This window comes from Acartia tonsa, chromosome 1 (assembly GCF_053477335.1).
Source record: "Acartia tonsa isolate MP-2025a chromosome 1, ASM5347733v1, whole genome shotgun sequence".
In the NCBI taxonomy this organism is placed as follows: Eukaryota; Metazoa; Arthropoda; class Copepoda; order Calanoida; family Acartiidae; genus Acartia; species Acartia tonsa.
In genome coordinates this window covers 50810918-50838329 of record NC_137260.1, presented here as the reverse complement: position 1 = coordinate 50838329, position 27412 = coordinate 50810918, and the positions used below count along the sequence as shown (strand labels likewise).

General features: G+C 30.8%; 1 protein-coding gene across 4 annotated transcripts in view; it reads right to left on the bottom strand.

Moving 5' to 3' along the window:
* Positions 1–27412, bottom strand: part of LOC145323275 (3',5'-cyclic-AMP phosphodiesterase 4C-like) — a 325817-nt gene that overhangs the window by 189799 nt on the left and 108606 nt on the right. The window contains exons 1-2 of one of the 4 annotated variants that reach the window (XM_080165737.1): positions 24510–24609; positions 8361–8432 (exon numbers count right to left, since the gene is read on the bottom strand). The exons of the other annotated variants lie outside the window; for them this stretch is intronic. Coding sequence (XP_080021863.1) covers positions 8361–8432; positions 24510–24589 — 152 coding nt within the window. The 5' untranslated portion in view covers positions 24590–24609. Of the gene's footprint in view, positions 1–8360; positions 8433–24509; positions 24610–27412 lie in introns of those variants that run through there. 4 annotated transcript variants of the gene reach the window in all.

The following is a 27412-nucleotide window of genomic DNA, read 5'->3' as shown; positions in this document are numbered from 1 at the left end:
GAACGGTCCAAAGTCGTTGATAATAATTAGGGAAAGGGTTGAAAATGGACATGAAACAGAAATATTAAAATCTTTTCTAAATTTTTACGATCCTGAAAGTTAATATTTACTGATATTTTCCAATAAATTTTTTCGTTCCATCAAAATTTGGAAAAATAGCCAATATAGCTGTCTAGAAAGAACACAAAACCTCTACACCTAATATTTTCTCAGTGTTTTTTTTTACTTTTTATACAAATTTTTTTTAAAAATTAAATATTGATGAGTTTTTTATTTTTATAGAATGAATTATAAAAAAAATAATATTGGTTGATTGGTTTTTGCGATATCAGAACTCAGAACCATATCAGTTTTACTTTTAAACAATTCAATAAATATGAAAACTTTAAAAATTAAATATTGATGAGGTTTTTTTATTTTTTTAGAATGAATTATAAAAAAATAATATTGGTTGATTGGTTATATCCAGGGAGGGAGGGGACAATGAGCTGTTGATCACACTATTCCTATGTTCAACCCCTTCCTTTCTTTCCCCCCACCCCCCATTAATTATTTATGATGATGATAATCCCATTTTATGGGGGGGGGGGGGAAATGTATGACATGTATATACTCAGTCATGGAAAATTTTAGAAAGGATTACAAGATCCATAAAAGCGAAGCACTGATACAGTAGGACAAACGGATATTAACACTTGTATAGTGTCAGAAGAGTCGAAGCAAAATTGTAAGTCAATTTGTTAAAAAACTGCTTGATATCTCAAACATGCCTAAATTAACAAAAAAAGCTATCCATTTGTGACGGATGGAAGGACCAACCCTAATTATAGAAAAGGCTCGCCTTTAAAATGTCTAAGCTATGATGAACATAAGCCTCCCCCCTCCCCCCCCCAAAAAAAAACAAACAAACCTAATAATAGACTTCAGATGGACAAATATCATATTACCTTAGATGGGGGGGGGGGGTGGAGGGGCTGTAGTCCTGTATTCTTTATATGAGATCTAAAGGGATAAGACAATGGCAGATAAATTGATTCACATCCCCAATGATCATACACAACCCCTTCTGTAAATTACAATTTTTAAAGTTTAATAATTATAAGTTTAACACATAATACATCTTAAGACAAAGATAATAAAAAAAACATGTATAGAGTCATGAAAAATTAAAAGTATATTTCTGTTTTCAATATCTATTAAAATGTTTAAGTTTTTAACCATGCATAATATTAGTAATGTTATAAGCGAAGCATCTCCCTAATCAAGTCCTAAAAATCTTATATGTCCTTATATCTATTTATATTCTGCCCTCAGTTCTAACACTCTACAACTTACAAGTAATTATAAAGTTTATTTGTCCTACCATTACAGAGGTTCGCTTTGATATATGTTGTCATTCTTGTATTAGTTCTAATTTTTCTAAATGTTAGCGCCTCTTCTTATTGTAGAAACTAGAAATCTTTCTCATTTGTATTTTGAAGCTAGGGAAATCAGAAAATTGCTTCAAAACATCCCAAGACCTAAACAATAAATTGAATTTTGATTGGTTGATTCATTTAATTTAGTGTCAAAATGTTTTAAACACCAATTGTAATCTACAGAAGGGAAAATTTTGTATATCATGATTGGGGATGTAAATCAATTGTTCGGCCATTGACTTATCCATTTGGATTCTAGATATTTATCCTTTTTCTTGAACTTTGTTGGTGTTCTCTTAAACCAACTGATTTCGGTTGGTCGCACTTTTGATTTAGGCTGTTTTAAAAGAATATAAAGATAATATTGACATATTAACTTTTTTATAATATAACTACATAGGTACTTATGTTGACATAGTACTGACAAATTTATTGCAGGGTCTAGACAATTATGAGATCTTATTGGACAATCACACATACATTTGCCTATTGTAGAAAAGGATATATACGTGGATATTATGACAAGGGAGAAATAGTGGTCTATTTAGATTGCTAACAGTGAACTCCCTTGGTGGTTAGTTCGATAATTCATTAGGAGGGGAGGGGATGGGGTAGGGAAGGGGAAGGGAGAAATCATTACTTAGACTGCTGCGTAATTGCAACCTAAATTCAAATTAAAAAGCTGAAATGTTATATGAGTCATTATAAAAGGCTTGAAACAAGAAGGACGTGTCTATCACCCTAAAAATTAATCTGTTATGGGCTTTATGGACAAACAAAATTATATATAGAAACAAGGATGACAACATCCACAAAAGCGAAGCACTGAAAGTGTAGGACAAACGGACATTAACACTGATATAGTGTCAGAACTGAATAATCAGAGTATAAATGGATAAGAGTAAAAGCAAATTTGTAATTAAATTTGTTGAAAAACTGTTTGATACAGGATAATGTTTATAGACATACTCGGATTTTTAGGAGGACCTCATTATAGTGTTGTTTCTCTTATAATATTGTACTTTGTTGTCCCAGGAATCATTATACCAAAAATCAGATCAATCGTATAATTAAATCACATTTGTTGTTAAAAAGTAGAAGAATTAACATGTTTGAAATGGACGTACTTACATTCTGGTAATGATTATAGAGTTTCTCAATCTTAACTAACTACTACAGAAATCACCATGCAAGAAATATATAGGACAATTCTAACATGCCTAAATTAACGGAAAAAGCTATCTGTCTCGAACAAATGGACCGATTCTAATTATAGAAAAGCTTCGCTTTTAAAAATCAACTGATGTTTAACATTATATTAAATTATATGAAAATAATTTTGTCTTTAAAGAAAATGAACAATAATAGTTATTTCTCGTATCGTATTATAAACGGCTTTCCGCGGTTATAGAATGTACAATTATAAGATTAAAACTCGGGGCTAGTTTTAATCTTATGATTGTACATTTCTATATTCGTAGAAAACTGGATATAATACGATGCTAGACATAGTTTTTTCGTATGGATGAGAACCGGTTCCTATCCACCGGATTCGAATGAATACAAGAAATTATATTAAACTAACTAAGAAGCATGGAAAAATAATCATGGTGATAACTTTAGTAGTTAGGTACGATTTAGAAAGCGTAGCAACTCTATAATCATTACCAAAATGTCCGTACGTCCATTTTAACCATGTTGATTTTTTTACTTTTTTAACAACAAATTTTTATGTGATCTAATCATCTGATTGATCTGATTTTTGGTATTTTGATTTCTGATTTTGATTAATGAAAAAAGCTATCCATCTCAGACGTACGGACGGACGGACGTACGGTCCAACCCTAATTATAGAAAAGCTTCGCTTTTAAAAATTTAAACTTATAAAATCATTAGATTAATTTAATATCCCTCCCATATTTCTTTACTAATACAACAACAGGAAGTTGAGGTTTTGATATGAGCAAGGGGTCCAACCTTACTTTTTATAAAGCAGGGCTTTTCTATACTTAGGGTCGGTAGGTCTGTCCTTTTAACATTATTCTGTATTTAACAGTTTTACAAAAAAAAATAACGTATAATTTTGTCAAAAATAATCCAAAAATATTATGCTTAATTTGTTCTGACACTCTACAAAAGTTAATATCAGTCATTCCATTTTAGAGCTTCGCTTTTATGGATGTTGTTATCCTTGTAATTTTCTCAAAGTAGATAGTGTAAAAAGTAAAGATAAATAATTGGAGGGGGGGGAGCAGTATTTTTAATTATCCTATTATATAAAGTAGTAAGCGTTTTTGTCTGTCCCGAAGGATCTCGCTAACCGCTGAACCGGTATTGTTCTCTTTTACAGTAAAGCTTCTTACAGGTCCTGGGAAGGTTTTAAACTTCCCCCCCAAAATATTATATTTTTACTCTTTCAAAACTTAATATTAAAATGGGATGAGGTCGACTTTTTCCCCTTCTACCTTAAGTACCCCTAGAGGCTTCTAGGGGCGTAACCGCTAGTATATGTATATTGTAAAACTACAAAAACATGTGTTAGGTGTGATTGGGAGAAGGTTGGAACTTGCCCTGATTAGTTCTGCTAACAAAATATCACATAGGTTTTGGGGGTTGTTGATGGTGTCCCCCCCCCCCCCCCACACAATACAAATAGCCTATAACCACCACAGGACCAGTAGGTATATTCCCTGAAGAGTAGAATCCAGCAGTTACAAAGATCTTAAGGGACAGACAGACAGACATCATTCTACTTTGTATTGTAGATTGTGGGGGAGGAAAACTTTTACTTTTATTTATTATCCCTTCATTCTTCTGGGTTAGACTTAGGAGTTGACTTTCCAAACTTTCGAAGCTACTCTATATTTTGAAATGTCCTTCTGTCTTTCTATTTTTGGTGTTTATGGTCGGAATATCAAAATAAGCATAATTTAAATGTACAAGTGTACATCTAAATCACATTAAATGACCCGTGTATACATGTCATTCCCCCCCCCCCCCCCCCCAAATAGACGTCATATTGTAATTTGATAATTATAACATGACCTCCCCTCCCCTCCCCCATCCTTTCATGCAATAATAAAAACAAGGTTGACTAGATCCAAAATCATTGATAGAAATACATACAACAAGATTATTTGTGTATTGTAGTTTAAGTTATTTAATCTAGAGAGTGACATATTCATAGAAGGTAATTTTGTGTATCATTGTTGAGGATGTACATCAATTTATTGGCCATTGTCTTATCTCTTAAGAACCCTGATTTTTCTTAATATTGATTGCAAGATATTTTGACTTTTAGACTGACCTAACCTAGTTATAGAGCAGCTGTGCCACTAAAAAAGGGGAAAACAATTAGTGAGCAAAACTTAAAAGGATTTTGTTTCTTGTAACTAAAATTTGTTAGGGGAAGGAGGGGAAACTTACTAGTAGCTTCGTCCCATGTTCCTAGGGATATCTTATATTTTATAGAGAAACTAGCTTAAAACCTGACCATTGATATTATTTATCTTCTCAATATTTCAACTACATACTACTTAACTTTTTAATAGCAAAGCTATTCTACAATTCTATAATGTATAACTCCTAACATTCGTCTATAAAAAGGTTACTATTAAAGATTTATGTCGGATTTTTTTACGAAGATTTTCATCAAATATACTTTTCAAAGTTCAAAGAGATAGGGGACAATGGGATGTTTATTACACTAATCCCAAAAGTTTTATAATATTTTCTTATTTGATGGCTTAACAACATGTTACTTGTAAGTGCAGCGCTGCATCTACAAGTTACATGATCCGAAGTTTTCAATAGGAAGACAATATCATTAATGATCAGTCTACAATTTTCTGGTCTGAATTATTGCTCTATCCCTGTATCTTAGGAATGCAATCTTAGCATTTCTGGGGGGGGGGGGAGGAGTTAAATAAACACTCACTCTCTAACACTTCATACATCCCCCCCCCCTAATAATTCTTCCTATAGGACAATTTTGTCAATTAAAAGTTTTATGATAACGTTTACTTATTCATTGGCTTAACAACTTTGGGGACTTTAATGGTTTGTTCATTAAGTTGAGCATCAATCTTTGGGGATGTAAATAAATTTATCGCTCATTGTCTTATCCCTTATGGTTTCCCTTAAACTATACGGGGACCTATATGAAGCTTACCTAAGATGGATAACTTAATTTTAAGGAAGCTGTTTAATAATTAACTGGCTAAACCTAATTATAGAGGAGCTTCGCTTCTATGAACTATATAAATGTAATATTTTAGATTTTATTGGCCTTGTTTTACCTTTTTTATTATTTTGTCAGAGAATGGTAGTAAACTGTAAAGTAAATCATATTCAATCGAATATGGGGGGGGGGGGGTAAAATCCCTGTGAACACCGCACCCCCTATAATCCTTTACAATAGGAAGTTTAAATATGAGCATTTATAAAAACAAAAATTAACTTTTACCTTTATTTGAGACAATGTTAGATATACCCAATGATAATACTCCCCTCCCCCCCCCCCCCCACCCAAGAAATAACAATTCAAAACATATGGAAAATAGGAATTAGCGAAACGGATGATATCAAATAACAGGGAATCTATAAATATATTGTTACAAATACAATTACAAACTATTATAAGTTAACTTTAATATATTTCATTATCGTTATATACTTTTTTTACGTAATGCAAAATTATACTTTTTTAATATTAGGAAGAATTTTTATTTTACCCTGTAAAAAAAGCAATGAAAAAAGTAAGACGTCTAAAATGTCGTATTCTTAACAGGTAGACTTTTTGGAGTAAGGAAATTATGTCATCACATTAATTTCATAGAAAGAACCTAAAAGTCTAATATATTTAGTAAATTTTATTTCGGAATTGTTTAACGAACATACTTCATTTAAGATTGCGTGATTTATTTCAGAAATAGAAATATACAACGTAAAAATTTATTATTTTTCAAAATCTAGTATTTATTTACGAAGCACTTCGTAAATAAATATTAAGAAATTTGAATATTTAGAAAAATATAAATAGGGAGCTATTTGTGAACGAATGGAGAGGGGAATATATATCATATTCTTTAAATAGAATTCTTGGCGACGTTAATTAATATTCCCCAATTTCAATATTATCATGTCTCTAAATTCCCTTTTGATTTTTCTCGAAATACGATACGTTTAGGGTTTGGAATACTTAATATTTTAAATATGTAGTAGACACATCATTGCAACAAGGTACACTGTTATAAGCATCTCTAAAATCAAGTCCTAAAAATGTAAGTATGTCCTTAAACAGATCATGTAATTAAGCAGTTTTGCAACAAATTTACTTACAATTTTGTGCGGACTTAATATTCTGCCTATTCAGTTCTGACAATCTACAAGTGATAATGTCCGTTTGTCCTTCTATTTCAGAGCTTTGCTTTTATGGATGTTGTCATCCTTGTTTCTTTAAATAATCACATGGTAGTATTTATGGTTTAGTCATGTGTCATTTTAGAATAGTTGACCTCCAACATTTATAAAGATAAAATTAAACACAATTACCCTAAACATGGATGGTGGGAGGTTGACTTAATGAGGAGCAGTACTAATTTAAACACTTGTTTTATCTTTTTTTTATTTACTCAAGTAACTTATTTCAAATACAATGCATAAATTTACCAAAACAAGAACACTAAAATTCAAAATAAGCGAGTCTATGTCTGTTTTTTTTATCTATACATTAAAATCAATGGCATTAAGCTTAATAATTAGTTTAAATTAATTGAAAACTAACAGGAATTGAAAACTAACTAAAAAGGAATTGTAAAACTAACAAAATTATAAGGTTGTTTTACAATAAGAAATAATGAGTTGATAGTTATAGAGAAGCTTCCATCCATAACAAACTCTTGTTTTAATTTGTATTTTCACAAGAAACAGAAAACTTTCCTCTTTTCTAGTTTTGTTTAAAACTTTTCCTTGGCCTGACATCTTTAATCTTTATATCTAGTGGGATCATTAGAAAAATTAGAAAATTTGTTAGCTACGCCGCGCCACCAAAACCAGAAATAGGGGCAGTCATTCCAAAATTGTAATAAAATCAAGTTATTTTATGCCAACTTATCAAGATCTAATTTGTAATACCTGAAAGAAAGAACTTCCAAGTTTTATGTACATTGCTGAAAATATCCGTCCTCTTTTTGGGGCAAGATACCGGCTTTGTGGTGTGAAATGTCCCTAATTTGTCTAAAAACCAAAGGATTAAAACCATGCAAATATTTTGGAGTGGTTGTAAATGGCGAAAGGGGTGAGTCGGAGTTGGTAAAATCCTCAAAAAAATGAGTTACCCCCTCCTTCCCCTAAAACGTTCTTTAATTGAATCATCGTTAAATGTTCTGTGGCCACATCCCTGCAACCAGCATTGACTGTTGTGAGACAAGCTTAATCCTGCTGAATATTATCAAATTATTACTTGTCATTCGATACATTCTTCATCACTTCATTATAAAGCTTACATTTATCTTCCCTTTTAAAAAGTCAATGTTTTTTTTATACATAATGTCAGGAAGATTATACATGAACTTTAAAGAATTTTAAATACATAAGTGGTTTTATTTTAAATACAAGTTATGAAGCAGCTATCAGTGTCTACTGAAAATGACGTCATACAATACAAATAACCAATGATAGGCCATTATACATTTTATTAGTTAATCATAATGTATGCTGGCCTCTCACTGATCATTTGTATTGCATGACGTCATTTTTATTAGGCACTATAAGCTACTTCACAATTTGTCTGTCCATCTTTTTAATCTTTAACAAAAAAATATTGTTTTTTTTCAAGTTTTCATAATAATAATCGGTTAGTTCTTTTGAGACAAACTGATAAAATATAATCAATAAAAATATTTTTCAAACAATATAAATTACATATAATTGGATGATTACCTGTTTCTTTTGATGATAAGCCTGCTAGGAACACTGACTACGCAGCTTCCTGTTGATTGTCGCCTCTCAGAGCTATACCAAACAAAAATGCAAAATAAAAATATTATTATCATATGGTTGTTAGTTAATTACGTATATTATACTTAATTTTTAAAAAGAAAATGCTTTGGCTTGTCTAAACCCATGAGTAAACTTCCCAATAATTTTTTGAAAATTTTAAGAAACATAGCACCTCTTAGAGTTCTAGATACTAATACTATCTAATACTATTACTCTAATATAGTAGTACAATTATATTTTTAAGACTTAATTTTTCATAAATTTTATTATATTCTTCAATAATTTAGTTTTTGTATCATTAATTTTGTTCAGCACCTTACATATTCAATACATTATTATTTAAATTATTTGGTTTTTTTTTTGTCAGTAGAGTACAGAGTATATTATTTCTAAATTATGCAAATTGAATTTTGACAGAATAAACAAAAAAAAGTATTCAACATCAACATGTATGTACATATATGTTCTTTGTTCAGGTGTTACTTTGAAAGGCCTAAACTTTGTTCCTAGCTTATTCTGGGTTTGCATGACAGAATATATTAAAAAATCTAATAATTTTCTTGTGTAAATCATTTTTAAAAATAAAAAAACTTCTTAGGTAAAAATTATTCTTTATATGGTTTTGAAGTAACATATGAATATCAAACAAGTTTCTGAATATGCTATGTGACATCGTTTGAGAAACTTAATATAAGGCTGAATTTATTCCTTAATGTTGATATACATCATAATCTCAAATTATTAATGAAAACAAAAGTTAAATTACTTTATCGTCTAGTTGTTTAACCAGCCCGGGATATAGGGAACATTCTATCAGTTAATAAAAGGAAAAATGAAAGTAGTATGGTGTGACATCAATCCCGCATCATAAAACACAATATTAAATCATTTAAACTGCAAAAAGAACGAATCGCCATCTACCCCTTAATACAGTCTTCCTACAATCATTGAAAAAAATTATAGTAATGTTTATTCTCTTTTTTACTATCCTATCCCCCCCTCCCAAAAAAATAGTATATTTTTACTCTTTTGAAACTCAAATTTAAAATGGGATGAGGTCGACTTTTCAGCCTCCTAAGTGCCCCTAGAGGCTTCTAGGGGGCGTAGCCGCTAGTGAACAATAAGCAAATATTTTAATTTTTAAACACCAAAAATTTGAACCAAACAAGACGAGCTAGAATAGTAAATAAACAATTAAAGAGATTACAAACAGACAGACCAACGGACATAGAGACAGATTTTGCTACTTGAATGTGTAATTTACTTTACATTTAAAATGAGTTTTTTAGCTTGTACTCTGATACTAGAATGCATTATATTTGCTTTTATTTTGTATTGCCCTAACCCTATATCCTTGAAATAAAGTCTTTATTACTAAACTACACATCCCTTGATTATAAGTTTAGGATAATTTACTCACATTATAAAAAAAACTTCATAATACATATTTATATGATGATGGGTAAGAAAATGCCTTTTCTGAAAGTCGTACGCGGTCATACGCAATGTTTGTAGGGTTACACAAACATCAGAACTCAGTTTTTGCGATTTTATTCATTTATTTTCTTCATAAGATAAAGCGATGCTTGCAAGATTAATTAATTCGGTAGGATGTAAAGATGTTAAATTGTTAAGATCTGAAACATCACTCTTCAAACAATGCGTATGTCTGCGTAAGATTTAGAGAAAAGGCATTTTCTTACCCGTCATCATTTATCTATGTACTATGTAATACATACAAAATGCCAAACAACATCAATTATCAAGATGTTCATACTCTTACGTTGATGTACTTTTTGATATATTGTATTATAGATTGTTGCTTATATAAGTTGCTTATTATGCGCAGCTACAAATAATATACTATAAATCCGTCTATCTATTCGTCCATCCAGCGGTCTGTTCATCTTTCTATTAGCGTTGCTACAAAAGACCAACTCTACAAAAGACCAACACCTACAAAAGACCAACATTCAAAAAATCGTAATGCTAGAAGGTCATGGCCGCAGAGCTCGGCCCCCTGGCCTGCTTAACCTAACCTATGTATGAATGTTTAATGTACATTAACTTATTTATAGTTTAGATTTTCGTGGATTTTACAAAAAGTGGTTGGTAGATTTTTTTTCAAATTTTTGATATTTTTTTACAATATTTAGGTAAGGTTAGGTTAGGTTATAGGTAAGGGGGCCGAGTGCCCGCGGCTAGGCAGGCCAGGGGGCTGAGCGCTGCGGCCTTGTGTTGATTAAATAAATTTGATTTTTATCTTTTGGTCTTTTGTAGGTGTTGGTCTTTTGTAGGCGTTGGTCTTTTGTAGAGTTGGTCTTTTGTAGGTGTTGGTCTTTTGTAGCAACGTCTTTCTATTTTGTGTGTACCCGTCAGTCTATATATACGGCTAAGAAGGAGAACACCTGATTTGTTCGATTTCTCTTCAAGAATTGAAATTGAATTTTTTGTGAAGATTTCTCTTGCATTGTTTTGGCTCTAATAGACATACATTTTATATGGGAGATGTGATTTACTTTACTAGAATATATTTGTAATGTTTTGGCTATAGAATTACTTAACCTCCAATGGACATAGTATTTTATCTTAAGTTGTTCTAAAAAATTTTGATTGGTCAAAGGGAGAAGACAATAATAAATATCCATACTCACAAAATATAATTTTTATCATCGTATCCCTAAAATTGATATAAAATATTTGTGATATTAAAATTTGTATTTTCCTGATTGTCTTTCCATCCGTATTCAAATATCCTCTGCTAAACATCACATACACATTTAGATTTTTAAAAAGTTTTCCTGTTGTATCAATTGCTAGTGGCTACGCCCCAGAGAGGCCTCTAGGATCACTTGGGTGGTGGATGTAAGTCGACCCACCCCAAATGTATAATTTTAGAAAAAGATAATCGTTTTTGACGTGGAGTTTTATAATACTGTGTCTGGTAATATCTTATTTGTACTGCAAAGGACAGTTTGGCTTTATCTAAACCAGCAAATGTAACTGATAATTTGCTTTTACTTTTATGCCTTATACTGAAATATTGATGTTTTAAAATTTGTATCACTTGTATAATCTTTATAATCTTTTACTTTTATAGCTTTGAAAAACTTTATGACAATATTATGAAGGAGCGTAGTGTCAGGTAAGCTTCTTTTTTAGGAATAGATTCCCATCGAACTAGAATCAACACAGCAGAAAAGTTTTAAAGTTTCGCTCAGTGTCGATATACTTATATAAATACTAAGGGGGTGAACACGCTTTTAGTTTGGGGTTAAAATGGGATAATTTAATTACCTCTCCGGCCTAGTAAGGGGGGGGGGGGTACATTCCCATTTGGAGAGTGGTTTAGGGGTTAGAAAATCCCCACTAACCAAACATAAACTCAGCTACAATATACTATACTAAAAGGAAAAAAGGAAAAATACAAATATAAAATTAATTTACTTAGAAATTCAAAATAAATAGCAAGTTAAAACAAAAATATACGTCACACTAAATAAATGAATATTCTTATATTGGTATATTTTTATAATATATTGAAGCTTTAGCAAATATACCTTGCTAGTACTTCGTCTATTTTTAAAATACATATTTGTTTTATACATAATTTAATTTTAGAATATAATGTATTATTTTATACATTTGCGGTAGAATATGAGTATGCATGCCTTGATTGGTATCATTAAAGAGATACCTCACTGTGGGCTAGAATTGAATCAAGACAAAAGTAAGTGCCGAGCCCTGGGACCTATGTATGGTAAAGATAGACATAAAACCATGATGATTCCAGGTAAAACCAAAATATTTCAGCAGGGGCTTTTTGAGAAAATTAGATTTGAAAATTTCAAGTTCAATTTTCACCCCCTAGGAGTTGCCGCATAATCATGACAAGAAAAGCAAATATTACTTATTTTAAATTTTGAACAACTTTGCTTTTATAAAGTTCTTCATAAAACCACTCCTGAAGGGAGTTCATAAATGGCCATTTTTATCACTTGCTTTGCTAAGGTTACTGAAATTCAGCCTAAAATAAATCATATATAGAGAGGTTTTAAGAAGGACTTCATAAAAGCAAAGTTGTTAAAAATTTAAAACAAAAAATATTTGCTTTTCTTGTCATGATTATGCGGCAACTCCGAGGGGGTGAAAATTGAACTTGAAATTTTCAAATCTAATTTTCTCAAAAAGCCCCCGCTGAAATATTTTGGTTATACCTGGAATCATCATGGTTTTATGTCTTTTTTCACCATACATAGGTCCCAGGGCTCGGTACTTACTTTTGTCTTGATTCAATTCTAGCCCACAGTGACCTATATAATGCTTAAAAAGAATGTCTTAATATTACAGAGAATTGAAAATATAAAAAAATTGCGCAAAATGAGCAAAACAAAAAATATAGTAGTAATAAAAAATCTTGAGGAAAAACTATGTAGTATGTATCAATATAAAATTATCATTTTTTTGCTGTCGTTATATAATATGGATTTTCAGGAAGCACTTTTTTACTCAGAATGCTTGCTAATTATTTTGTTGAAATTTAAGAATAATGTTCAGATTATACAGATTTAATTACATACAAACTTCCTTTGGAAAAATAGGCTTCTTTATTGCAAAAAGAAACAATTATTCCAAATTAAACCAATTTAAACATTAAAGGTAAAAGTTTATGTAGATCTGACAAAATTTAAAGTACACTTATAGGGTATTTTTTTACAGGTAAATAAAGGATTAAAAATGCTCTGCAATGTTAACTTTTCACGAAAGGGCTAAACATAGCTGTGTTTTCAAAGATAATAAGAGGAGTTAGATGGGCGGTGGTCCATTAGTTTGTTTGTTGATAATCCAACTAGCATATGTACATATTTTAAATAAAAAAAACAGAAAACAGAAAGTAAAATGATCAAAACATTTTGTTTAAAAATGTCGATGTTGAGGTTTTAATGTTTGTAAAAGCTATAGAATCATTTCTGTAGTGCAACTACTCTGCAAGTCTAGTTAGTATGTATAAACAGTCAACTTCTTTTAACTTACAATAAGGGTTCATATGCCTTTCAGGGATAAATGAAATAATACTTTTTAACGTTGATGATTTTATAATTGCAGCGATTTAAAGTCTTTTTAGCTAGATCGGTACTGCCAAATAAAAAACATGTTAGCTCCAATAGCTAATAAATTGTTTATAATCGTTTTAATGCTTAGAGTCAATTCAGCAAAAAACATTAGATTCTATTGTTACCAAGAGCAACATTACTTTAAAATCCATTAATCATTCCTTCCATATCCAAAAGAAACCTTTTCATCATTATTTTAATAATGGATTTATAATTACTTGGATCTTACACCAGATTTTCATGTTATATAATAAAGTGAACTCGGTAGCGAGATAAACTAACGATCTCCCCTGGATAAACGGCCCGACCAATAAATGCGAGGAGATATTGCAACCTAAATTGACAAAAAATTTTCTCCTTTCATAATATCCACGTATATTTTACATCCATTAGTTTAATATTCTTCTCAATTTCTAGCCATTTTAATCTCTACAGTGAATTGGTATTTTGTGCAACACTTCAAATCAACTAACAAAACTTTTTAAAAGCGAAGCTTACCTATAATTAGGGTACGTCCGTTCGAATGCCCGTTATGAGTGCTCTTAACATAAATTTAAAACTTGATGATTTACCAGACTTGTTTAAAATATCAAAAGATCTTAGGACTAGCTTGCCTCATAGACGTCCAAGGGGGGGGGGGGTAAAGGGGGGATTACCCCCCCAAGTGAATTTGAAATTTTGAATTTTTTTAATTTTACCCCCCCCCCCCCCGCAATAAAAAAGCTTCTCTCTATGATATAAAGATTCCCCCCTCCAAAATGAGCTATTTTCAAATTTTTACCCCCCCCCCCCCCAAATGAAAAAGCTTGGACGCCCCTGGCTTGCCTATAAATTAAAATAATTAAAAGCATATAATTTTGACGAATTAAAGTTTTTTTTGCTATGTAATTGAAATTTAAAACTTTTAAATTTTTTGAAATGACGTTTTTTTTCAAATAAAATAATATACAGTATGTGTTATGGAATATTTTAAGTTGAAGTTTAATAACGTGCTGTTGTAATATTGATTTCTCTAATTGGTAACATGAGAAATATGTATCAGTTGGGGGAAACAATGTATTATTCTTCTCTTAAAACTTTTGTTTGATATTATCATTCCTAAACATTCATAAAGGTTTACAAAAAAGAGTCTGCATCCCCCCCCCCCCCCCCTGCCTTAAAATTCGTACGTCCCTCCCCCTCCCCCAAATAAGCAATAATAAACTCTCGGGAGGATGGGGATTCCTGCACTTTTCCATGAGTGATTTATTTCTAAAATTGTAATACATAATACTTTGAGTTGTTGTTCATTTCTGGCACATCGTAGATTTTTCGGGGGTGGGTGGGTAATACACAACCAAGCAAGAGCCAACTTTAGGGATCAAGTTTTAAGTTTTATTGTAAAAATGATAATTATACAACAATATAATACTTATTATTTTTATGCATTTAGGGGAGATTAATAAAATCTACTAACTCCCTATATTAAAAGATATAAGATAACATAATTTAATTTCCACTTATAAGGAAACTTTCTTTCATTACTATTACTTCATTAGTTTTATATTTTTGTTGCTGTCGTTGGTTATAAAAAATAATAATATTAATGAATTCAAATTAAACACACAGAGGGCTTCTTCAAAAAAATATTCTTTCTTAAATAAGTTAGATTGTCAAAGTGTGTTTATTAATTTAACATTGGCTGTTCTTAAAAATCTTATCAATTGCTGGGCCAATAGCCTTCTTTCCCCACTTCCCTTCAGTTACAGCACAAAACAAGTTTTAAATCAACATTATGCCATTCAAATATTTAAATTTTCAGCAATATCAAATGGAATTAATTTGTTGAATGACAGCCCCTGGTTATATCTAAAACTAAAATTAAAAGTTCTGTGGCGTGTTTCATTTAAGACAAAGCAGCAACTAGGTAAATTAGAAAATTTGTTAAAAGAAGGATAAACTAGAAAAATGTGTTTCAAGGTAGAGAAATAGAAATGGTGGAAAGTAAGATATTACAAATGATATAGAAACACATTTTCATAAAAATCATAAGTATATACTATACCATTTTTTGATTAAACAAATTTATAACCCTGCTCATATTGAATATATAGTCCTTGTTTGAATAGAAATATATTATCATGTAGGTCAAAAATGTACATAGCATGTATATTTATCCATTCATTATTGCATTATTAATAGCTCAGTACAAACAAACATCTTTATAAATAAACAACATTGTTAATCATTAGATTTATCTTAAGTCATAAAAAGGAATATCTAGTCTAGGGTTGGGCCGGATACTTTTTTGGCCGGATACCGGATACCAGATATCCGGCTGATTTCAAACGCCGGATATCCGGTAACCGGCCGGATATCCGGCTAACGCCGGATATCCGGCAAATATCCGGTTATCCGGCCAAATTACCGGATATCCGGCCGGATAACCGGCCAAATTACCAGATACTAAAGTAGCAAAAAAAAATTTCTTCAGAAATCTTATATAAATTTACATAAAGTTAAACTTGTTCAGAAAAAATGTTCTTCTAGCTTCAATAATAAGAAAATTATAGCCATTTAAAATTTTAAAAAGCAGAGATTTTTTGTGTAAAGTATAAAAAATTATAGAGCCGGATATCCGGCCGGATATTGAAAATGGCCGGATATCCGGCCCAACCCTAATATCTACAAGTCTAAATTTTATAAGTTAAGATAATCTGTACCAAAATTTGCAAATTAAAAATAAAATAAGAGGATATCACCATCATAAATCTAATCAAATGCCCTTGTTTTCTTTCTTTATTTGTGATAAAATAATTACAATTTTTTTTGGAAAAAGTAAAGAAAAACCAGGAATAATAATTTAAGAGTAGCAACTAATAATAAGTTCCAGGTAAGAAACCATAAAATATAATCTGTTTGTTAAGAACTAGATAATTTATGATATAAATAGTATAATTCTAATATTTTAAGGAGCATACTTTAAACTTTTCTTTTTTTATCAAAATTTAATTGGTCGTCTTATACTTTCTTAGTCTATCTTCTTTTTAAAAATATGAAAACTAATTTAATTTGTAAAACTCAAGCTGACTCAGAAAAGAGACTCTGACAGTCTTTCTCTTATCCAGGGATAAAATGACACCTCAATGGCAAATAAGTTTGTACATCTCCAAATTAGAATACCAAAGATCTTAAGGGATGTTAAGATAAACAGAAAATAAACCCTCCCCTAAACCTGTGCCTGAAATTCTACCATTTGGTAGCAGATAAACTTGGGGTTTTGAGGGTTGTTGTATGTTAACTATTGTCTTCTTGACAAAAGTATCTCTAAGAATACATTATAAGTGATATTTTTTTCAATGCTTTAATCCAAACAAGAATTTTAAAGATGTATTTTTGAACTTTCATTTACCTTCTATTGCACTAGCCCTTTGTCAATGCTCTCTTTCCATTCTCTTTATTATGTGATTACAATTAAAGGATTATGTACATTAAACAATTGAGTGGTTGATAATATTTTGTAATTCTGACTTGCTTAATTAAGTTCAATCAAAATAGCAAAATATAGTTTTTCTCATTTAAAAAAAAATATATTATTTACATTATTCTTTCCTTATGTATTCTTGGCTGATTTAATTTGCAACGTTATTGTCATATGCACAGTTTTTTTAATGTGGCTGCAGGATGTGTATGACAATTTTGACAAGCCTATGATTTTCAACAACCTTCAAAAAATATGATTTTAATAAGGTATGTATGGTTTTTAATAAAAGTTTAGGAAGCATAACTGAACACTCAGGGAAAAATGAAAATTTAACTGAATTAATGAAGGAAGAATGTGTATTTCCCGTCCCATATACATCCCCATCCAAAATGCCAATGGTGATATTTCTTCTTTTTGAAAAATCATAATTATTACAAGTTTTGGATATTTTCCTTCTTTAAGATAGTAAGAATATGTGTATCCTCCTAACCGTAAAAGCCTTTCCATATTCTCATTTAATTGCATCCAAACAGTTTAGACTGTCTAATCTAGAGAAGGGGAATTAATACTTGTTGAAAATTTACAGAAATCCACAATTATGAAAAAAGGATTTTAATTCCAATATTCTATAGTAACTAGGCTATACTATTAAAACAATGGCAAATTTGTTTGGTATATCTGATAAAGCTTTAAAATAGCTTAATTGAAAATGTATTGCCAAATATGGTCTTAACATTGAATGGCAATTTGACATTAGCTACTGTATAATTCTATCAAACTGAAACTTTATCCGCATGTGATGTATCCTGCCTATTACTGCAATGTTTATATCCATATTGATGGTTGGCAGCTGTGATGTCCTGGCGGTCATCACTGTGGTCCTCTACAACTAGGGCTATCACACAGTGGCGGTCAACCTGACGTTCAGCATATCACTCTCAGACGTTAACATATTTAAGATTGTTTGATCAAAAAAGATTTTTGTTTATTTACAAATATGCTTAAACATATGTAATATCCCAATCCATATCCACGATGATACGAAAAAATTATATAACTTATGGATTTTTCGTGTCACAGCTTCTATGCAGTCTTGGTCAAAGTAGCCTCTCTATTTAGTCTACAGTATTTAAGCAAAAACTTTGTAAACTTGATTTACTTCTAAATTGCATTCATTGCAGAGAAAATATAAAAATCATTACGAAATCTATTTTTAAACCATTTATTTTTGCTCAAATTTTCACCATTTAAAAATCCAAAAGAAATGTGTTTGACACTTATAGTATACTTGAAGTTTTGTCAAAATTAATTAGTTTTTCCAGAAATGATAAGTTCTTTACAGACAATAATGTACATATGTTCAAATGAAAACAAGGTAAAAACTAATAAAGCGAAAAAATCCGATGATATAATTAGACAGCCATTACAAGCTACTGTTTATTAAGTAACATTCTTAAATTACTTGGAAATTTATTATCTTCACTAAGTTAATGGTTTTCTTATGAATCTGATTGATTACTTGCTTATTTATAAAAAATAATTCATTTTAGTATTAAAGATTTGACTTAATAAAATAGAAATCTTTTACAATTCATCAAATAAAAAAAAATATTGAGAAGTAAAAATATAACAAGGATTATTATTTTCAAAAGCAATGCAGTTTTTACATGAACAATTAGAAGACAACTTTTTGAAACAACTTTGTTTGCCACATCATTGGCGTTAGAAGAAATTAAGAGGTTTCTTATTTTAAAAGGTGAGTTTTTTTCTGGATTTAGAGTCGGACCTTAAAGTTGTCTGTGCTTATCTTTGGAGGTACAAAATCAAGATATTTGAGTTGCTACAATAGGAATGTTTCTATATATTATTAAATGATTCTTTATGTAATTCTGGTTGAGCGAGAGAGAGAGAGTGATATCTTTTGACCTTTTTGTTTGTAAGCTGCAGACTTTCAGCAGATTTGGAGTGGGGAATTATAGACACCTGACATATGACAACATGATCAGTTTTGGCAAGTGACTTAGTCCATAGCCTATTGAGAGTAGTTTGGCAAAGAAAATTTGCAAATTAATGTTTTCATTCAACCTTAGAGCAATTGTATATGACTAAATCTAAAATCATGATTAAAGTTATTCCATTTCATATGCTTTTGACAAAGAGTTCTAAAGCTTTAGAAAAATATTAGCTATGATGTTCATAGTCTTAAAAAACTATATGCCTGTTACCAAGTTTAAACAAGAATTTAAAAAGTCAAACATATGGTTTTAAGTAAGTCATGTACAATGCATTTATGTATAATGTCATTTTCAAAGAAGATTTAGTACTCTTAACCTTACCAAAATTCAATGCCACCACTATTTGAAAATAAAAAAATATTTTCCCAAAATATCACGTGTCCTGCCTTTTTATGATGAATCATTGGTACTGTTTTTAATATTTTGATTAATACAAATTTTAACAAATATTATCACATCAATATGCCATTCTTTCACTCCCAATTATGCTTAAGATTAAAGATCATAATCTTAATTTATGCCCTTTTCACTCTTAATAAATCACTAACTTATTTTAACTTGTAATATTTATCGTGGAAAAGTAGAAAATATCAAGTTATTACTTTTTGTTGTTGTTGTAGAAAAATATAAATTTAAAAGAAATTTTAGTAATTAGCTTGGCGTGTTATGTTGAACTGTAGTCTAAACTGAAGAACTGACGGAGTAATATATGTTCGAAAGAGCATGATAGAGAAAGAGAGGGGGGTGGCAGATAGAGAGAGGGAGAGATATATTCCAGAGAGGAGATAGATATGAGAGAGAGAAAAAAAGAGAGTTAGCATATATCCTCCTCCTCTCTCTTCCTTACATTGACAAACCAACAAGTTTCATATCTTGTGTCCATTATACATTTGACATCAACCTTTTTTCGGCCGAACAAACCATTACTTTTCTTTAGAGAAATATATATATTTTTTGCCATCATTTGCCAAGTATCTATATTCAGTGGTGTATAATAAGAATGATCTGAACTGTAAATGTATCTATAATGTATATTTGCTTCGCCTATTTCTTCAAGGACCTTGAAAAACATGGAATACGGAAAGCATTTTTTTATCCATTTAATCCATTTAATTCCTGTATACAATAATGCAAGTTAGATTTTCAATGTACTATAAGCATTATCAAGATAGAGCCGGATTCAATCAAAATTTGCGGAAAATAAAGCAAGGTTTTGCAGCCGAAAACATGGCGGATCATCGCGGCTAAAATCAGATCAAACTAAAACTGCCTATTTTTTCAACAGAAAGCAGCTGACTCAAGAATAATCTTTATTTGCCGCTAAGCCACCCTTTTATAATAAGTTACCCTACGAATTGTCCTAGCTATATAAAAATAAGACTAACTGCATCTTTTATGATATAATCTATACTAGTTTATTAGTTGCAAAGCTACTCCTTTCCATAAGTATACAACTTACTTGTTCGAGTTCTAATGTCATAACATAGACGTCCAAGGAGGGGGGGGGGGGGTAATGGGGCGATTACCCCCCCCCCCCAATTTTTTTTTTCATTTTACCCCCCTATTTAAAATTTACCCCTTCCCTGGGGGTGCCGTAGGAATCTCGACCACAAAGATTTTTTTATCCAATCTTGACAAGTGAGGTATTTTTGGAAAGAGGAATATACATAGAAAACGCCTATGTAAATTAGAAAATCCGCAGAAATCATATTTGCAAGTTATTTGCAAAAATCTGCAATATTAATTTGCAAAATTAATTTCATGCCTTAAATGACTTATTTAGAAAAAAATCTTTTTATGAAATGTGTTTATCTATAAGTTTAGAACATACTAAAACTGCCTATTTTTTCATCAGAAAGCAGCTGACTGAAGAATAATCTTTATACTATACTAGTTTATTAGTTGCAAAGCTACTCCTTTCCATAAGTATAAAACTTACTTGGTCCGGTTCTAATGTCATGCGTACACGAACTATTCTGCTAGTCGTATAGAACCTAGCTGAATTTAAAGTTATTTAGTCAAAACAATAACCTTGGAATTTGATGTTGGTCCATTAATATTTCCAAAATCATATACTTTGGGAAAACAGGTTTTTTGAGGTATGATTTGTTGAAGTTATAAACTCCCAAAGCTAATGAAGAAAATAAGATATTGATTAATAATTTCTGTTAAGGTTAAGTGGGTTAATTTATGCAATACTTTTTTTCATTATAAAGACACACTGCAGAACTAATATAAACTAATTTTAAATTCAAATATGGAGGCGAATCAATCAGAAATAAGCCATAATTTCCCCCTTCTATAACTTATTGAAATGATCTAAATTGATATGCTACCACTTAGTAACTACTTAACACCAAACTTGGTTTGTGGCAAAATGGATGTAGTATATACGTGGATATTATGACAGGGGAAAATTGTCGTTGATTTAGCTTGCTTACGTGTAACTCGTTTATTGGTCAGATCGTTCATTCAGTGGGAGGAGAAGGGATGGTTAAAGGGGGTAAATGGTGGTGTCGGTTTTAGCCCGCTGCAAGTTTCATTTTATTAGAGAACATGAAAATCTGGTGCAAGATCGCAGCAATAATATATCCATTTTTGTGGCATACCTATCTTACTCAGGATCGGGCCGTGTTTGAGTACAAAAAGTAAGAGAATGTTTGTCTGTCTATCTTTCTTTACTAAAGTATCATACTAACCGGTCATTGACAGTGACTTTTTTTCTTTTATAAATTTAAATTTAAAGTGGAAGTTCGACATCCCGCCCCTCCCCCTCTCTTTATTAATTTCTAGAGGCGAAGCCGCTGTTAAAAGATAATGCTCAAGCATTAATTTCCCAAAGTTTGAAGTTTCAATTTAGGTACAGTGCCTTTCACAACGAACTTATACCCTATAAAATTTAAACATAATATTCTATGGCCAAATTTCTGTAGGTACTCAATTGGTACCCAATCTTAAGACCAACCATTTAAAGCTTATATAAACTAGATATATACTAGTGGCTACGCCCCTAGAGGTCTCTAGTGGCACTTAATTTTTTATTTATTTTACGTCTCTACGTAAAAGCAAGAATATTAAAGAAATATATTTTTTTATGATTTTTCTTGGGAGGGTGGTGGTGCCCTCCCCCAAAATAGTTAAAAACCTTCCTGGGACCTATGGAAAGCTACCCTGTAAAGGAGAACCTGATCGGCTCAGCGGTTAGCAAGATCATTTGGTAAAAACACACACAGACATCCTGTTACTTTATTATAAAGATATAACATTGATACATTTTAAAAGTAAATTTAGCAAATATTTGTATGTATATTATTGGTTGCTCAATTTATGCATATTCAACTATTCGCTTTATTTCTGTGCGGCGTAATTGTTCTCGTTTAATTCAGAACTTTCAAGAATCTAAAATTTTGAAAAATAGGGAAAATATATAACAATAATTTCTTAGAACAAAAGTTTCATAAGAAATGTTATGAGAAAATAATCAAGGTATTTGTAAATATGTCTGTACGTTCGTCAGTACCTAATTTTAAAGTTTAATTTTTGTATTAATAATTATCACACAAAAAAGAAAATCGCCCATAAAAGATTTTTGATGGTGATCTATAATTTTTATTTATTACATTTTGGCATGTGTACCTTATTTCATAGTCATTATCTATCTAAATTTTATTTAACTCCAGGGGAAAATTTTTCATGTATGGTTATTATGTTATAGAATTGAAAAAGCTTGAATAAAATATTTATTCTACTGAAGAAGCCTGTTCTTTTTGTAAAGTCTTGCTCTATACCGCCGCGTATTTTTGATAATTTTTTTTAAATCTAAGAAAGTGAAGAAAGATTTTTTTATTTACTAAGTATATTTGCGATTACTTTTATTTAATGAAATCTTCCAATTTTTAACATTTACAAAATGGCCTACTTTATTGCAACAAGATCCATGACAGATCTATATAGGAAATAAACGTCTATAATTGAGCTCGAGTCTTCCAATGGTAAAATGTTTAAAACTCATAGTGCTCCAATAATCCATAATAAACTCTCATTGACCAAAGCGATAAGACCTTTATTCTATTTGTTTATGGAATGAATTAAGTTTTTCACTTCATGTAGATATTTGAATTACATTGAAGTATTTAACCCTTATTTCATAAATAAAAAATATACGTTCATAATAGAGTAAATCTAAGAAAACTCTATTTTAAAAGAATTCGATTGTGGCGACACTTCCGTAGTGTTCAAATATTAAAACAAAAATTTTAATCATATTAACCCTTTGGTGATGGTAATGTAAATAAAAAATATAATTAAAAAATTCTTTTTAAAATCATTTAAAATATTAAACATTTACTTCTTTCTTTTAGATAGTAATGGCGAGGGAGGAAAATTGAAATAGATAAATAGATATGTACATATAGAAAACTAGCCAATAGTGAGATAGTTATATCGAGCCAACTCTAGTATGATTATAAAAGCTAAATCTTTATTTATACAAATGAATTGTTAATAAAATCTACCTAAAGATTTTACAAGGTTTACAATAAAGACATAGAGCGCAGCTGCGTTATACCTAGTTTTTTTAATGTGTAATAATAAACAAGCTTACTAAAGCATTTATAAAGGTTGTGTGATATTTATGTATACTTATTTTTAAAAAATAGGCGAACATGAAGAAAAGCTAATTATATCCAGTATTCAAAGCCTGTAAGGGAGGGGACATTGTAATAACGTTTTCTTATTCGTTGGCTTAACAAACTTTGGAACTTTTATTGAATTTTAATTTATTGTTTCATTTAGTGTGTGTACGAACGTTTCAACCACTAATTTTAGTCTACAGAAGGGTAAATTTTGTGTATCATCATTGGGGATGTAAATATATCTGGCTCTGTCTTATTCCTTTAGGTCCCTAATTCAAAGTATTTATTTTTTTTTCTTAAAAAGTGTTTCTGTTTCTTAAAAGATTTCAAAAGAATAAAAAACCTGTCATAATGATTTTTTTTTATTAAAGTTGATTAAATTAAAAGCAATATATATATATACTAGCGGCTAGGCCCCTAGAGATCTCTAGTGGCATTAAATGTTTTCTTTTTAAAATAATACGATACCTTGCAAGGTTACGTAGGAGTCTCTATCAAGATTCTACAATACTGTGCAATGTTACGTAGGAGTCTTTATTCGAGAAAAAAAATTTCAATTTATTGTGATTTCTCTTGGGAGGGTGGTAGTACCCTCCCCCAAAATAGTTATAAACCTTCCCGGGACCTATGAGAAGATACCCTGTTAAGGAGAACCCGATCGCTTCAGCGGTTAGCGAGATCCTTCGGTACAAACACACAGACAGACACACAAACACACAAAAGACATCCTGTTACTTTAGTATAAGGATTATATATATTTCTTCGAGTGTCTTATCCTTGTTTCTGGGTATAGTGAAAGCCAAAGCATTTATGTTATAGATATAATAAAACAGATTGTTAAATTTTGAAGAAAAAAATGTTACCTAAAACTTTTATGAACATTTCTAAATCTGAAGCTTCTTGACTTTTTTAGGATAGCAGCTGAAGAGTGGGAATTTGACATTTTTTATGCACAACTAATCTAGAAAAGGAAAGGTAGGTTGCGGGTAAAATCCGTAAAAGTGTGTGTTTTAAGGCTTAAAAATAGTAGTAGAATGGTAATATTCACTCTACAACTGTTTTTAACTTGAAACACGCAACCTTTACGGATTTTACCCGCAACCTACCTTTCCCTTTATGAATTGGATAGACATGCTGAATTAACAGATCTATAGTATAGATGTATATACAGATAACTACCCCCCCCCCCCTTTCCCAATGTCTTTTTTTTGTCTGCTACCAAATACTTTTCTGCTACTTGGCTGTTTTAGTATACATTTGGTGGATTTTCAAAGACCTGATTGAGAGTCGGCACAAGGTCATAGCCTAGGGATAGGGAAATACAGTTGTTTAACCCCTTCCCCCTCTAGTGTTTTACTCTAATGTTGAAAAAATATCAAATTAAATTTAACTTAACAATTCTTATAAGGTGTTCACAGATATTGATTGTAAGGTAAGTTAGAAAACACTGCAACTCAGAAAGAAATGCATTTCAATTCAGCTAAAACAAGAACGACTAAGTTATTTATAACGAAGCAGTCAGCAATGCAAAAACTCTTTTTGGCCAAAGAATCGAGTTACAAAACTCATGACAGTTTTTTGGGTATAAAGTAATTACCAATATATTTTATTAACGGTTGCGCCCCTAGAATCTAGGGACTCTGTATTCGAATGGGTAAAGAAGGGGATAAAATATAGCCTAAAACCATCCCAAAGACATATTTCTTAAAGTGATATACTTCAAACTATCAAAAGACATGTGTGAAGCTTTCCTTAAGTGGAGAACTTCATCGGTTTAGTAGTCACTGAAATCTTAAGCTTCAGACTAAAAAAACCTTTAACTTTATATAATTTGATAGTATAATCATTGATAAAAGCTTAAATTTATTAGGACGTTATAGTATGTTTTAATGGCCCTATTTTTCAATGTCATGGCGTTTTTACAAGCCCAAGCATATTTTTCATATCTTTAGGGGTTTTTTCCTTCAGGGTTTTCTATCCTTTTTGCTTTCTTAAGCTAAAAAAGCATCATGATTATGTTTATCCTTAACATATTGATTGTAGTCAATTTGAAGAAATCTTAATTTCGTAAGAATTTTTAGCATATTAAAAAGTTCACCGTCAAATTTAACAACATACTTATAGACTTTATCAAAGATAATATTTGCCTTGAAACTTGTATAGGAATGTAAAGTGTAAACTTTTGATAATATAAACATTTATAGGCTCTTTCTAAAAGCTTACTCACTTTTACAAGAAGAGACAGAGTTTCACAAATTTTAATTTATTTCAGTTAAATGTAAAATGTTAGAAAAAATAATTAGTTTAATGGATTTTAAAGAGCGTTATGTTTTTTTTCCATTATTGGTCCGAATCCAATTATTTTCCGCTGGATTAAACTCGTTCTAATAGGCCATACTAAACAAAAACATTTATCATATAATTTTTTTCTCAAAATTATCCAATTTTAAGCCTGAGACTTCGGCCTATCGGGGCCAACAAAATTAATATTGATAATATATTAATTTTTTATTTTACTATCCGCGGAGAACTGTCCATAACACAAGGTGTTAAATAATAAAATTATAAACTTCTACTGTTAAAGGAAAGATACTAATAAGAAGATAGAAAACCAAAAAAAGACACAATCATATTAGCTTAAATAAAATGACAGGTTATTTGTCTATTTCCATCCTTTACATCTATGTGAGAATCTAATATAAACAAGGAAAAATATCCAAATGAAGTAATGGATAAAAAATGTTGGAAAAGATACTTTTTGACTAATATATCTATGTATATTGCAGTTCTTATTGCAGATCCTATTCCAAACCATTGCGGCGCTACCCATGATTTAACCCAGGGGCGTCCAAGCTTTTTATTTTGGGGGGGTAAAATTTTTTTAAGGGGGGGATAATTCGGTTTTGGGGGGGGGGGTAAAATGGCGCGCGAAGCGCGCCGCAAATTTCCCCCCCCCCCCAAAATTTTTACCCCGGGGGTAAAATTTGCTTGGGGGGGGTAATTACCCCCCCTGAAATCTGTTGGCAGGGGTAAAATTTGTTTACCACCCCCAAAATTTACCCCCGGGGTAAAATTTTTTGGGGGGGGGGTAATTTAAATTTTATAAAAAATTTAGTATGAAAAATGCGCGCAAAGCGCGCAAAAATTTTTTTTTGTTAGAGATTTTCTATTTTGGACGTCTATGATTTAACCTAACCTGACCTAAAGTTATAAATAAACAAACGAAAGCCAACCTCCTGCTTCTTTAAATTTGATTCTTTTCAAAATAAAGGGGTGGGAAGGAGGAGAGAGTTCTGTACTCGACTAGGAAAATTGAGGGAAACCACTCATATTTTGTATTTCATCAATAGTAAGTTGTTATAAATTAAAAAGAAAGAAGCATAATTAGCTAAAAAATGTATTAATTAAAAGAATAAACTAAAAGACGGAAAAGGAGATATATAGGGAGGGAGGTGGTGGGGGTACCATACCACCATCTAGCAAAAAAGATTTGTATTAAAATGACTAAAGGGGCAAAGTTTGCAAATTTCTTGTGAAAATCTTTCAATAGATTAGCAATTTTCACAGAATACTGTTTAAAAAAATTTAAATATAAGATTATTTGATACTTTAATGTATAATCAGCTTACTTAATTATGATCATATACTAGCGGATGCGCTAGTGAAGGCCTCAAGAACACCTTTTAAAGCTTTTAATTTTTAGTTTTAAAAAAATAGTGTGAAGGGGTAAGACTCTGATAAGAGTTTGTAATTTCTTCTAGATTTT